The sequence below is a fragment of the Amblyomma americanum genome, chromosome 2, assembly GCF_052857255.1.
Source record: "Amblyomma americanum isolate KBUSLIRL-KWMA chromosome 2, ASM5285725v1, whole genome shotgun sequence".
Taxonomy (NCBI): domain Eukaryota; kingdom Metazoa; phylum Arthropoda; class Arachnida; order Ixodida; family Ixodidae; genus Amblyomma; species Amblyomma americanum.
This window is the reverse complement of record NC_135498.1, coordinates 108729119-108743852: the sequence shown is the minus strand read 5'-3', so window position 1 is coordinate 108743852 and position 14734 is coordinate 108729119. Positions and strand designations below refer to the sequence as shown.

At 44.5% G+C, this 14734-nt stretch overlaps 1 protein-coding gene across 2 annotated transcripts in view; it reads left to right on the top strand.

Moving 5' to 3' along the window:
* LOC144118951 (monocarboxylate transporter 9-like) overlaps positions 1–14499 on the top strand; it is a 29049-nt gene extending 14550 nt beyond the window's left edge. Inside the window, exons 2-5 of one of the 2 annotated variants that reach the window (XM_077651712.1) lie at positions 4804–5039; positions 6055–6198; positions 11319–12182; positions 14109–14499. In XM_077651712.1, coding sequence (XP_077507838.1) covers positions 4805–5039; positions 6055–6198; positions 11319–12182; positions 14109–14395 — 1530 coding nt within the window. In that variant the 5' untranslated portion in view covers position 4804 and the 3' untranslated portion in view covers positions 14396–14499. Of the gene's footprint in view, positions 1–4800; positions 5040–6054; positions 6199–11318; positions 12183–14108 lie in introns of both variants that reach the window. The other variant, XM_077651711.1, reaches the window with a different exon arrangement.
* Positions 14500–14734: the final 235 nt, after the last annotated feature.

The window sequence follows — 14734 nt, the reverse complement described above, 5'->3', positions numbered from 1 at the left end:
GCGCAAAATAAGGCACCCGATGACTAAACACCACATGCGGTCTAAGATCGAACCCGCATTCGAAATTCCGAATCCCAGCCACGAATACGTCCTGGATAACATTGAAGCGCTGCAGATACGTGCCATTTGATTAGTTTTCTTTGACTACTTACCATACATCTACGTTTTCGTGTCTAGAAATAGTGCACATCTGCGAGCCATACACTCACTGAGATGCACGCCTGTCATGCTATAAATGAGATACTGTCTTATAAAGAACATATGCGTCGTTTCAACTTCAAACCACCGTGCATCACATTTCCTTGTGCTAAACATTTCAACCCCTGCATGCCTCTTACCATGTTAAGTATACTAATACCACCACCATGCCGAATGGAGGTACTTTGCCCGGTGCGCTGCCACCAAATACCTATATCGACCAACGATCGATTGGCAAGTAAATACGATAATAACTGAAATAACAGCTCTCCGTTCGCATTCAATTGCGCCACATATTTCAAATCGCGGGAAATTTCTGGACGGATACCTCTTCAAATCTGTGCAAAGTTGCACCAACTTGCAAAGCTTTTAAAAGGCGAAATTTTTACTGTTTTTGTTCCGAGCAGGAAATTGCAATGCGTTATGCGAAAGTACCACAGTGAACGAGCCCATAATTTGAGCATGGAAGCCTTCGCGATTGAAAGCAGTGAGCGACTAGAACACCGGCGCCGGACAGCCGTTGTGAATCGTAACTTTTCATGCGTCCACATGGCTGCCCGGCAGAACTGCCGCGAGACAAGGTCCTGTTTATAGGGCTATAAGGGTTGCGCTTGTAAAGCAGATTCTTTTGAGATAAGGTTGTTCGGGCCGGTTGTAGGTCGCGGGGTGATTTATTTTCATGCAGTAGATGTTGCTAGGCTTAACTGACGTCTAACTGCGTCAAAATTTTCATACGGCACTCAACCTGCTGTATATAGGTTCTACTTGCCTAGATGTAAATTTATTAAGAGTTTGATTGCTTTCGAGCAGTAAACAAACATTTTTATGGGCCTTCGCGATTTTGTTCATTGATCGACTGATATTTTGAATGTATCAGCTCAGCCAATTGATTAAAGTCCCAGCTTCATTTTATGCTCCTTGAGGTAGGAGCTGTGGCGCAGTGCAGCTAATTCGGAAGGCGTGGTTACTTGTTGGCCATGGAGGGAGGGAGAGGGGGGAGAGGTGGGGTGGGTGAAGAGTGACGCGGAAACAACAAATGTAAACTACTAAATTTGTGTGGGCGAGGTTATCTATGGGTATTCGCAATAAGAAGGTGGTGGGCCTCCGAAAGTCCCTTCCGGCGATGACCGCAGTGGACTGCCACTATTAGCAGCAAACTGAAGTCATACCGACCATCACAGGTGCTAAAGCATGGCGGGTGCGTGCTAGGATTCGCAATTTCTGCAATCTCCAGTGCCGCGAATGCCGTCCTGAACAGCGACTTAATGGAGTAGGGCCGCAAAGATGTGAAAATAACTTGTGATGCGTAGCCGCTGCACCGGTCACTTTGGGAATGGTGTTGCCATGCCGAGGCTCTCGGGAAAGCTGCTCTGAATTCAACGGCGCCCACGGAAGCCCAGGGCTGTGTGGAACAGCCGAAGCACGCTGGTATTGGAGCGCGAAAGGCCGGGAACTACGCGCCAGGGTGCTCAATAGGACCGCCATGTAGCGCCGAAGCCGGGCGGGCGGCGGGAGGCCTACACTGCACCTCTGATATGCAGAAGTACAGGCAAAAGTTATTTTGGGAATAAGAAGGAAAGTTAAGAAAAAAAAGAGTGCCGTCCCGTGATGGCTACAGATGACCTCAGATGCGTGTATCAACCGCCACATCATGGGAAATTCGGGTAGCAGCAGGGAGCCGCTAGAGGACGAGCACGCTAGTGACCGCCGTTTCCAGCGGCGCGTTGAGCCGGCATGCGAACGAGTGTGCACGGGATGGCCGCCAAGAATCAAAAATGCAGCACATGGGCCGAGGATCTCCGCAGTAGGAACATACGCATACAAGGGCACTCTGACGATATGAGGCATTCAGCGCTGTTCGGGGCAGGCATGCGCTTGGAAAAGGGCCATAAAAGGCAGACTGTCGTTGCCCGCCTGCGGCAGGAAAACGACGGCTGGCGTGCCAGGGACACCGTGCGCCGAGAGAGATGCAAGTCTAACCTGTGCCTTCGGATGTTCGAACCAAACTTTTCGGCCGAACTTTCAAAGCGCCAAGTGCAAGAGTAAAACCTTCTTGCTTAACGGCTTGTGGCGCGAACTGGGTTTTTTTTATTTGTTGTCAAAAAATCATTGGCGCAGGTATTTACATCTTTGGAGAGAAAAATGTTATAATTCGCACAGTCCCTCCCGAAAAAAAGGGTTGTAGACTCTTATAGGGACCATTATATTTCTGATTTTTTAATCTACGACCTGACTTTACAGTCTCGAGAAGTTTCAGAAAGAGTTTGTGAATGATTTTAGTTACCTGAGAGATTCCGTAAACTTCGGATTATTTTCGTATATACGTTGCTTATTAAGGAGGAGGTGCAAGGCGGGTGGACGGGGATACATGAAAATAGACTAATACTAGCAGCTGAGAGACGTCCATTGAGGGGCATTTGCCGCTTCGCTTTTGAGTTGCGCCTGACCGCTAGCACGTGTAAATCTTGATACTACATTCGTGCTGGACCTATACACGTCAAGGTAATGCACGAGTTGATTATCTGGTTCATGGTCTACAGATATGTCAACAAAATATAATCAAACCCAACACAGATTCTTTGAAGTTTACGATAAACAAATTGACTCAGTCGGAATCTAAGCAGTCATGCAGGCTTTGCGGAGCCAGGCTGTTCATGCTGCATATATAAAGGTACCGAAAAATATCTGCAGTAGCTGTAAGCCACTCCAAGCCTCTAATGGGAAAGTGATGAAATGCCGAACAGGAAACACTTGAGATAGGGAGACACTAATTTTGGAGGGCTATATACGGCGTACTTAAATGAGGTATTAAGAGGATACGGCTCAGAGGTCTTGGGGATAAAAGTAGATTGAAAATACTTCAGAAATTTCTGTTTTTGTGACGACATTGCCTTGGTGAGTAACTCTGAGAATAATAGCATGGTATGATCGATGATGTGGACAGGAAATTAGGAATGGCAGGAGTATGAACCAATAAAAATTATTGTTTAACACCCCCGGAAAGGAACAACCGTTCAAGATGAGAAGCCAAGCAGTGGAAGTGGTAAGGAACATCATGATATTTGGGCAGGTAGTGACAACAGATACGCATCACTAGAGATAAATAACAAGAATATTAAGATTGGGATCAACTGCATTTGCAAGGCATTCAAAGGGCATGAATAGCAGTTCAAAAATATTTTTAGAGAGAATTAATACACAACTTTATTTTACCGCTACTTACCTATGAGGCAGAAGTGTGGGGGCTAAGGAAAAGGCTTGTAATTAATTTGAGTACAGCGCTGTGAGCTATCTAATGAAAGTTTTAGGTGTAACTTTGGGAGGCTGGGTGAGAGAGTAATCATTCAGAAATAAAAACGTGAGCTCATTCCTTGTCCTTAAGGGTAAGGGAATGGATTACACGAGGAGGCAAGCTTAACAGGGGGCGGCAGTAAGTCCGTTGACCGGATAAGATTCTGGAGTTGATGGCAATAGTTTGCCCGCAGCTTGAGTTTTAACCGCAGGAATATGGGAGACTCCTTTGTGGTCTAGTGCGAACAGTTTGCCTAAAGGTGTATGCGCGCTATCCGTGTTAAAAGCGTGGAATGTGACTGTGAAGAAAAATTTATTTGCTTCCGAGGCGCATTACATGAGATTTAATTTTGCGCAGTATTTTCAAAACAAAAACACAAATACGCTGTACACCGAGAAAGGCGGCCGTGAATTTTTTTTTTCTCTGATTCTGCCTACCTTAAATCTTTGAAAACGGTTGTGCCGTGTTTGTGAAAAGCAAATAGGCAACAAATTGTGTTTCTTAGCCACATATTCGGTAATCGTGGCACTCCTTAAGCTCTAAAGCTAGGCAAGGAGAGCCCTTGAACTCACCTATCTCGATCTTTTGGCCTTTGGAGCACAGTAAGAGCTCCACTAACTGCTGAGAAACAGAGACCGGTGCCTAGGTAACTGTGGAAAGCCTTAGCGTGCCGGATATAATGCCTCAGTTGGAGCACATTTTGCGAGATGAATATTAATTGGTACACTTTTAAGAGCACGTGATTCCCCGTAGTCATCCTCGCAGCAGGGCCGGCCAGCCGAGTTAGCTGCTCAGGAAATGGATCCAAAATTGATCTTCAGGTGGCATACAGTGCAGCCACTATAATATCGCACGGAACCCGTAATGCAAAACATACAGCTACAAGCATGCAAAACGTAAGTAATTGTGAAGCTTATAGTGAACTGTAGAGACATGTCAAAAGTTTTTTTTTCCGTTCCTATGAGAAGTCATCTAGCGCGGACACTGTAGATTGAAAATACGATGTTTTCGCAAATATAGCATACAAGGACCGTATGCTGCATTGATGCCAGACTCAGATTTTATTGCGCTAGAGAAAAGAGAGGCCTGCGCGAAACACCTCTAGACCTATACCGATTGCAGACTTTAGTGCGCGATTCGGACGCGCTAAAAGAACATTGCACTGAAGTGATCAAATCTGCATGAAAGGCTACTAATCGCGATTAGCATTTATCTCAACGGGTTACTGCAGTGTTACGAGGCTCCATTATGAATAAACATTCATTAATAGCACTCATGTGTTAACGTGCATTAAATTCTTACTTTCTCAGCAGGATGGCTGGCGAGGAAGGACACACCGCTGTCAGCGCGAAGGCCCCACCGAAGAAAGAGCGAGGCGTAGACGAATGCTGGCACGTGGCTGTGATCTGCGCTCTGACCACCTTCCTCACATCCGCCACCATCAGGTCATCGGGTTTCCTGTACATCGGAATAATGAAGGAGTTTAATGCAGACCGAGGTCAAGCAGCCTGGCCGATATGCCTCATGGGAGCAATGGCAAACATGGTCGGTGAGTTTCCAACTCATCCCGGCGGCCGCAGTCACTATGGCATGCCCTTACTGAGTGCGGCATCACGGGGCCTCATTTTCATGGCGGCGCACTTCCCCAGACGACATCGTCCTCTCCCATATGCTCATTGTATCCTAGAGACCACGTAGAACACATGACGACAAAAAACGGGATATATCCGGTCACATGTCGACACATACACTACGTCTCGCTAAGGCCCATTCGTGCTATAATCTGCCTTAGCAATAAATTCTCGAGCAAGATTTAGTTCAAGACACACAAAAAGGACCAAGCTATTCAAGACAGTGACGGTCCCTGACACTCCTAAACACATGTGTGATCAACCTACATGACGGAAGTTAACTGTCCGAATCAAGGAACGCAGGAGATTTTTTTTAATGCGGTGTTCGTTAGTTAGAGATTAGTAGGGTAATTATTTAAAGATAATTGAGTGGAAAGCAGAAGAAAAGCGACCACATCCGAACCAACGTTGTTGTTATTCTGCTTTGCAATCAATAATGTTTGAATAATTACGTAATTATCTATAATTAATTAACACCCATGATTAAAGAAATAACAGCCCCTATGCTCCTTGGTTTCGAAGACTGTTGGCTTCCGTCATGTACGTGTATTACGTCATTGCATACTGCTAGGTTTGGCAGGTTTTAGAACCCCTAATTGTTAACACACGGAAAGCACAGTCCAGCGATTCAGCGAAGGCCCGCTGGTTCAACTGAGCGAGTTAGAAAAGCAAACGTGCAGGGAAGGGTAGATTGACCTATGAGTTTCCCGCGGAGAATTCGCGAATGAGGCATGTAGCGCTGAAACGTCCAATACTCTCAACTCTGCCGCCACCAGCCACTCAATCGCGCGGCGGCTGGTTAGAGTACCGCCAAGGAACCGTGTGTTACTACGACAGAGGGGACGCATGGCGCGAAGGGGGTGCCAGCGCAAGCTGCAACATGTATAGGGTCTTCGATGGCAGTGAGGCAATGTTTGTTCTGCTTTCTTACAGGCATCGTGTCCGGCCCTCTTTGCCAGAAGTACACGGCCCCACCAGTTATGTTCGCCGGGAGCATTATCATGGCCGGTGGCATCATAGCGTCTAGTTTCGCCCCAACCATTACGTGGATCGCTATAACTCAAGGAATAATATTCGGTGAGGCAGGCAACATTCTTTTCCCCGTAGCTGCAAGTAACAGCCTAAAAAGATGAGGCCGGTTGTCCATTGCATTCTCCACTTATAAAATGGCCTATAGACAGTCTATACACTTCTTAAAGGCTCTGTTGCCTTTCTGAAGAAAATAATTTTTGTATATTCGTAGTCTATAGACTGTCTATAGAAAAAAGTCTACTAATTGTGTGTGGCCATAAATCTATCCACTGTCTATAGACTGTATACTACAGCTTTTGTATTGCCTATAGACTGTTCTCTAGGAATTGGCTATAGACACTCTATAGATTTTATAGACTGTCTAAAAAATGCTTGTAAGGGTTTCCTCATGCATAGGGAAGCCAAATGTGATTTTGCCTACCCCATCAATTCTTTACGGCCATTATAACTTTGTGGCGAAGTGAAGAACGCTGACGATATATATATATATATATATATATATATATATATATATATATATATATATATATATATATATATATATATATATATATATATATATATATATATATATATATATATATATATATATGCAGTTGATCCAAATTCTGAAGCTTACAAATGGTACAGTATCTGAAAATGTCCGAACCAGTACTAAGAAATTTTTGCTGAACATCACGTAGCGCCGAGCTGTACGCGGTAACCGAATGATGAGTTGTTTTAGCGACGCGACATCGAATGGCGCAGCCGTCGCCTACCACTGCCGCGGGTACACCCGCACGAGGTGACGAGACTTAACGGCAGAGTGGCGCGTTTCAGCGGTGTTAAATGCTTTAGTGTTGTGTCACGCCGAGTTATCAGACGAGTAGTCGTCCGCTAGCACCGTGTTTTAACGCGACAGCGTGAAGCCTCCCGCTCGGCGTAAAACACGGAGTCGCCCCGGTGGCGGCATTGTGTCGAGAAATCCACGTCACACGTAGATGCATGGAATGATAATAATTGAAAAGAGTACCTGTGATGTAAATTTAAGGTCGACGCACGTGTCAAAATATTTAACTTTATAAAGTACTCAAGCTTACTTCTAGAAACATTTCCATTAATATATTCGTGATTGAATTCTACGACGCCTCGTCTCGACAGCCAGGCACCTTATTGATTAGGTCAAGCAGACGCGTTCACTTTGCTGAGGTACAAGGAGGGAAGAAATATTGTGGGTGCTAATTTGCGGAGAAAGCTAGAGACACGCAATTTAGTGAAATACAAATCAGAGAAACAACTCATGCGTAAACTGCAGAGCTGAAGAGTTCAAAGACAAGAATTTGGAAACTGTGTTTTGATAACTGTGGTAAATATGGAATAATGAACAAAGAACAGTAACGGTGTGCGAGGAAGAGACGCTGAAGGGAACCATTAACACTATCATGTCGTACCCTTAAATGAGGACTCTACTGTCCCTCTAATTTTTTTGAAGCCTTAAAACAGAGTGAAGCACAAAAAATGGTGCCATGTACCATTCTTTTCTCTCCTTAGCTCCTGCCAGGCTATCAGTGAACTGCTGAGACGCAAGTGTAGTGACCAAGAGAGCGATGGCAGCGTTTTAGCTGATAACGCGCTAGTAAAAACAAACTTAGCTTGCAAAAATGATTGGAAGCAATGCATGTACTCGCAATGCCTTATGCTATTGGCTAGCCTCGCGAGCCATTTCCGGGCTATGGGCATGGGCACAATTTTCCGGAAACCCAGAACATGAGCGACAGTGGTTCTGCAGCCCTGGGCCGAAAGCGCGGAGCGACCCCGTGACGCGTGGCTGGAAATTATCTCTACATGCTGTTAGAGCATTAGGCTCGTATTGCTTTCGGCTTTTAATTGAAAGTCGTTGCTGTGCGCCGAGAAGACCTCAACGAGCAAACGACCGAGTTTGGAGACCTTAAATAAAGAAGCATATTGGGCAGATCTACCGGTTGCGCTCAATTTTAGAAAATTGCAGGTTCATGAGTTGCGCACAACGAGCGAAAAATTCAAACCAAAGACAACTCGTGGTCCCCTAGACATAAGTGAATTCTTCATCATTGGTGGTGACGACAAATGCGTAACATCGCCACAGGAATAGCGAGTCGCCAATAATTTACACATGAGCTTGATCAGCTGTTCACATGTTTTCCTGATGTTCCAATGCAAGCGTTTTATGGCTGTTGTTTCTGCAGTTTTTATACTCCGCTCCTTAGCTTTCTCTCAGTAGAGCGGAGTTTGCCAGCGTGACAGGACGGGATAGCAACTCTTGTGGTAGAGTAGCAAGCAGATGAACAGAAAACACTCCGTCACATTGAGCTTGTTGCTTGTCGTCCTAAGTGAGCAAGTTTTCAGAAGTATAACAACATGACGTTTGCTTGAATCTTTGCTTCTTCTCACATGTTTACCTCGCTGGGTCCTCACCGATGGTGCATGCGGAGCCGTGGTCTAAATCTGCGACTCTGGCGTCACTGCGCTCTGCAGATCTCGTGTGATAATGAGTAGAGCTTCAGAGAAAATACATGGCCGTGGCATGGATAATAAAATGTTAGTATAATGCACCGCATTATTGTTATCTGCCGCATCTAGACGAGTGGTGGCGGCATTAACTACTATGACATACACTGGATGCATTCCGTCGAATTGTGACGTGTCTGTGCTCATCCGACTTGAGCTGACGGCAACGTGAAAATATTGCCGCGAACGCGGGATGTAACGAGTTGCAAGAGAAGCTGTCATGAATTGGGCGCAGATGAGAGGTGGATGGAGAAATTGTATAGTTGAAAACGCATGAAACGCCACCATTAAAGTGTCTCAATTGACCAAATTTCTGGGAGCGCGTGCCTTGTACGATGCCTCTTACCACTCGTTTACTACAAAATTATCGATTACAGGTCCTGGCAGAATTTGTAGGAGCACGCTGCTTGCATGACACCCTTAAGTGCAGGAGAAATACAACGAAATCAGTGTCCGTCTCTTTGATCCAACTAAGTTAGCTGCTCAATATGTGCCAAAAAACGGCTGCTTGTGCTGACGAATAGATTCATTTGATTATGTTTTCAAAGGCATTTTTACAGGTTCATGAAAATTATAATGAACAATAAGCCGAATTTAAATTTCAAATATTCAAAAACGTGCTGAAACAAACATGACGGACAGAATACCACATACGCAAAAGTTTAAAAACTCACAGGGGACACATCAGCTCTCGTTGAAAGGTATAACACGACAGCTGGTTTAATGGCCAAAAAAGCGAAATTGGTTATTCTCTAAATTGCATGCCTAGATGCCTGGGATACCTCATACTCCTCCTTACGCAGTGGTGCAGCTGTCAAGCGGTGCGCCGCTGCCCTGAGATGGCAGCTAGGTGCTGCCACCGATGGAGCTTGAGTGACCCAGGTTGCTCTTTCCAAGCGACACCTTGCAGGCAATCACTAGTTCAACTGCCATCTGCCACGGTGGTGACTTAACTCACAATCCGGTGGCGGGTTGTATTGACCTAACAAGGCCACGTGACCTATCTGTCGAACCTAGTTTTTCCTTACAACGTCGATGACGACGACGATGACGCCAGATTTTCTGCAGATTGGCAGCCTTACCGCTTTCGCTCTAAAATTCATAAATCTACTACGCAGTCATTGTCTAACTTTGCGGGCCGCTATATTCGCAGCGGGCTGGTACAGCAAAGCACTTAAGGTACACCAGCACCTGAGATTTCTGGACGAGGAGAACCTGTCTTGCCCACCCCACCAGAGCTGCCACTAGCAGCTTCAGGTGTTGCCGTAATATCCGAATACAAGGCTCGACATGAAAGGTTGTGAGCTTGAGGCTTCTATTTGAGCCCGCGCATTCAGACATGGAAAGTGTCTGTGACAGACACTTGACGCAAAACAGGACATCGGGGCATTTCATTCATGCTTTCAATGTCTGAAAGGAAGCAGCGGCTAGCTCGACTTCCCATTCTACTGTGTGTACCTCTGGGTAATGCAGACTTAACCTTGACACCTGTCTGTTACGAGCGCCTTCATTTCGAAAAAAAACTCCACAAGGTGTGGCAGTCCGTATGATAAGCAAATATGACATATGAAGTAGGATTGGATTCTGGTATTTGCGCAATTTGGTTGTGTAGCCTGAATCTCTTCTGCATCGGTTTCGTATCATATGCATGGTGTTGCGACGGAGTAGGTTTTAATATTTTGATATTAATTTGCAACATGTGTGATACAGAGAAAACCCAGAACACTGTCTGACCCCACAGCCGGTGTGCAGTCCTTGGGCTCAGATGCGAAATATAAATGACATTCGTTACAAGGATGCTTGAGGCATTACACAGGGTTAAATATATATATATATATATATATATATATATATATATATATATATATATATATATATATGTATATATATATATATATATATATATATATATATATATATATATATATATATATCTTGAATTTTCAACATATGTCGCCTGCTTAATATATATAGGCTACTGACTTTCACGGTCTTCATATGAGCACAAGAAACAATATAGAACATTCTTAGGGAACCTTTCAGCAGAGATGAGGGTGGAACAAAATAAACCCCAATGGTAACTACCACCTCGAACTTCTACTAAGCGCCCAAGGTTCGGATCAGCATGCAAGCGCCATGATGAGAATGAATTTCAAGGTACTCATCTATCCTTCATGACAAGATTAAATCAGATTAAATTATACATCGATATAAAATGATCCTTGAAATTTCCCTTTCTAATAATGTAAGGTAATTAGTCCAACTTCGAATTAATCATCCTCATCCACCTGACTATGTCCACTGCAGCACAACTGCAGCAAATTAGCAGAATGTAATCCGCGTTGCGTTGCCTATACAGCAAATGCCGCGAGCCAGTTAACAACTAGGTATGTGCACATGCCATTAAATATGGCTGTCGGTTTCGGCAGCTGAATGCTTTGATACTGCTTTAAATGGGACAGCTTAACGTGCTCCTCAGACGTGTCTACGATTGTGGTACAAAGCTACTGCCATCGCTGATGCTTCTCCGCACTTTGGAAAGAAAGAACGAAACCGACATAAAATTCTAAGTGGTTTGAACGCACCTCTGATAATTGCCCTAAACAGTTGCTTCTTCCACTTTTTTTTTCTCTTTGAAGGCTTAGGATCCGGCCTGGTGTTCATGACGCTCCCTATATACATCAACCAGTACTTCGACAAGTACAAGGGTTTTGCCCTGGGCATTACATACACAGGCTCGACCAGTTCAGCCTTCGTTTTCCCACGCCTGTTGCTCTTTCTGGAACAAACGTACAACTTCCGCAGCAGCGTTATGATCTTCGGCGCACTCATAGCCCACGTAATTGCCATCAGCCTGCTCTTGAAGGAACCGTCATGGATACGTATGAAGCGAGCCGAAGACGGCCGTGCCTTGAAGCACGCCAAAATGGTCTTCACTATCCAGAAAGAAGCGAGCCGAGAACTCGCAAACGGTGAAGGAAAGAAAAGAAATCCCAAAGAGAAGGAAAAAAAGCCAGTGAATCCTTGGGGTCTTCGGCATGGGCTTACTGTGCTCGAGTGTCCAATGTTTTATGTGGTGATGGTGACTTATATTGTTTTTGGATACAACTTCGACGTCTTCATGGCCACAGTGGTCGACTTCGCCATCGACAAAGGCACGGCACTGGAGGCGGCTGTGGGTCTAATACCATTGTTTTCAATGACTGACACGTTCGGCCGTCTGTGCATCCCGCTACTCGCCGACAAAGGCTACGTGACGCGCAGCTTCCTGGCTATGCTGACTTACTTGTGGATGGCCGTTGTACTGCAAAGCTTCCCGCTGGCCAGCGGCTACTATCAGGTTCTGGCTGCCTGTCTGTGCCTCGCAATGGCGATAGGCAGCGGTGTCACCATGTATCCGACCTTAATGGCGCACTACATGGGAATCCAGAGGCTACCGCTTAGTTACGGCATTGTAGGGACGGTGGCTGGCCCCCTCTTTATACTCAAGCCTTTCTTCATAGGTAAGTTTTCATTGTAGCTGTTTAGAACACACTCGATCGAAATTGTAGACTTGAAAAGCGTATTCTTGTATTTAGCGTTGAATTACGAGACCGACGGCGATAGTGACTACTTCTAACATAATATAATTTGAGGAGATTCACAATTTAAAGCATTTTTTACATTTCCATGCAGTTGTAAGTTCATTAAAGAAAACGATCAGAAAGCATTTTTTACATTTCCATGCAGCCGCAAGTTCATTATAGAGAACTAATAAGAATGATAGAGATATCACGAATGTTTTCACGGTAGTAAGAGGAGCCTTAAATATTGTAATAAGGTTCACGTCGCAAATACTGCCAGTTTGATGATAGAAATCTTGATCCTCCATGCATTATTCGCACTGCAAATATTAATGGCATTTGGTCGCGACGAAACATATGGGAATAGAGATTTTTTTTTACCCGAAACTGCACCTTTAGATTTTAGCCTGCCACAATGGGGCAACCGGCACACATTCCGTGCTGCTTTAGAAGCAATTCTGTAAGATGTGACAAAGTAAGGCAGATCACACTGTCAATGAGGGCCAAAGCAGAAGTCCTAGGCAATACAGTTTTCAATTGATGTTATGTCCATGAACATAGATTGGCGCAATAAAAAAGTGATGGCCTAATAGCAATTTTTTCATTGATTGTTTACATACAAATATTGTAATCTTTAGTACTACGTCTCACGCAAACGGATGTGTATGTATATGAAATGAACAATAACTCACAAATCAGAACATGCGCAAAAAGAAAGGTTGTGCAGGAAATAAAAAAAAACACATAGCACTCAGCATCTCGTTCAATATAAAATATAGAAAAAAGATTTGATTAAATCGCTGAAGCAATAGATGAAATGCCCGATACAAAAGAAGGCAAAAATTGTATTAAGGAGTCAGAATCAAGAGAGTTGTAAGGACGCAAGAAGCAATAGCACAAGGCGTTACATTACATACTCTTCAATAGAATTATGGCATCAGCATTGCATACGCTCACTGCAATCAATAGTGGTTACCAGCCGCCGATGTATGTTTTTCTCATCTCTTTTTCAAAGCGGAAGAAGAAATTTTAATACATTAACATCTGGTTCAATAGCTTAATATAGAGTGAGCGTTACGAGACCATGGGTGTGGTGCCATTGGCGGTCAATAGACTCAGCAGTGAGCGCAATGCGGTTTCTTAAGACGAAAAGGAAATTTTTTCCGCTAAAAATTTCTTCTCATATGCAGCAATAGGGTGTTTTATTAGCGCAGTCAATCATTGACGCGGTAGATTGAAAAAAATTGTTTTCAGCTTTCCAAAGGGCGCCGGCATTTCGCAGAATATTGAAGGTATTAGGAAATAACTGTTCATCTTAACACCAGAGGCCAGTTTCTAGCCAGAAAAACAGAAATATTTCAGCACACAAGGAAGGATATCTGATTCAAAACTGAAGTGTCGGTAGAAGTGCATGCATTGCCTTGATTCTATCGTCGTGTAGGTTTCTCTTCTGACAGTTCCTGCAGTGTACATTCATTGCTAAAAATAAATCCGCGGACAAAAAAGAAAGAAAAAGCACTACCGACTAGCCCGAACCCTGGAACTACTCAGGTAGAAAGCCATGTATTTAACGAGGCTGACTTCTGCCGCTACCTTATCCTCACTTTGTTGGTTTTTGTGATACAAATTGCATTGTGTTTTAGCGCGATTGCAGCGCAAACAAAAAGATTGTTGAAGTTCGCTTTGAGAAAGGGTTTTCATTTATTGATTTCTCCACAAATTCTGCAGCAGTAAAATGACCACCACCTTGTCCTTAAGAGTGGACGCCGTGTGCGTGATAATTGCCGCTGATTTTTTGTCGTCTTCAATGCGAAAGTTCAGTCAGCATCTTCTCATTGTATGCATGGACGGTGTTCTTCTACACAGGCTACTTCAGGGACTACGTCGGTTCCTACGACAACATGTACCGATGCCTGTCCGGCGGTGTGTTCATCCTTGCCTTGGTGTGGTTCGCAGTCGTTGTGAGCGAGAGCCGTAAACAGAAGGCATGGAGGCCGACATCAGCCGGAGCCAGCGAAGCCATCATCGTTGCTGGGCATGCCTTTTACTGCAACCCGGTCTTTGGGGCTACAACGGAGGGCGCCAGCGATGGAAATATTCCTGAGCTCGAAACCAACAAGTCTGGCTTTGAATGTGGCAAAGAGTGTAAATAAATCAGCCACAAATTCATAGGCACTGTGTCGCACTATATGAAGCTAAGAATTGAGGAGTTAGCTCTCGTTTTTTTTGTAAATAAAATTCTCTTTCTCAACCTCGCACAGGAATCCTTTCCGGCGCTCTTATTATGCGGGAATAATCATCTTCGTCAGCCACTCGTCAGTGCAGTCAGCCGGTATTATTGTCCGGACCCATCGAAGAGCGCAATGCACACCAAGTGTCCCTAAATGCTTGCTTCAGCTCAAAGTGAGCCAAAGTTCATTGCAAACCTAGCCATGGTGGCCACCTAAAGATTTTTTTGTATAAACAAAGGCGCACTGCCACTGAATAAGGAG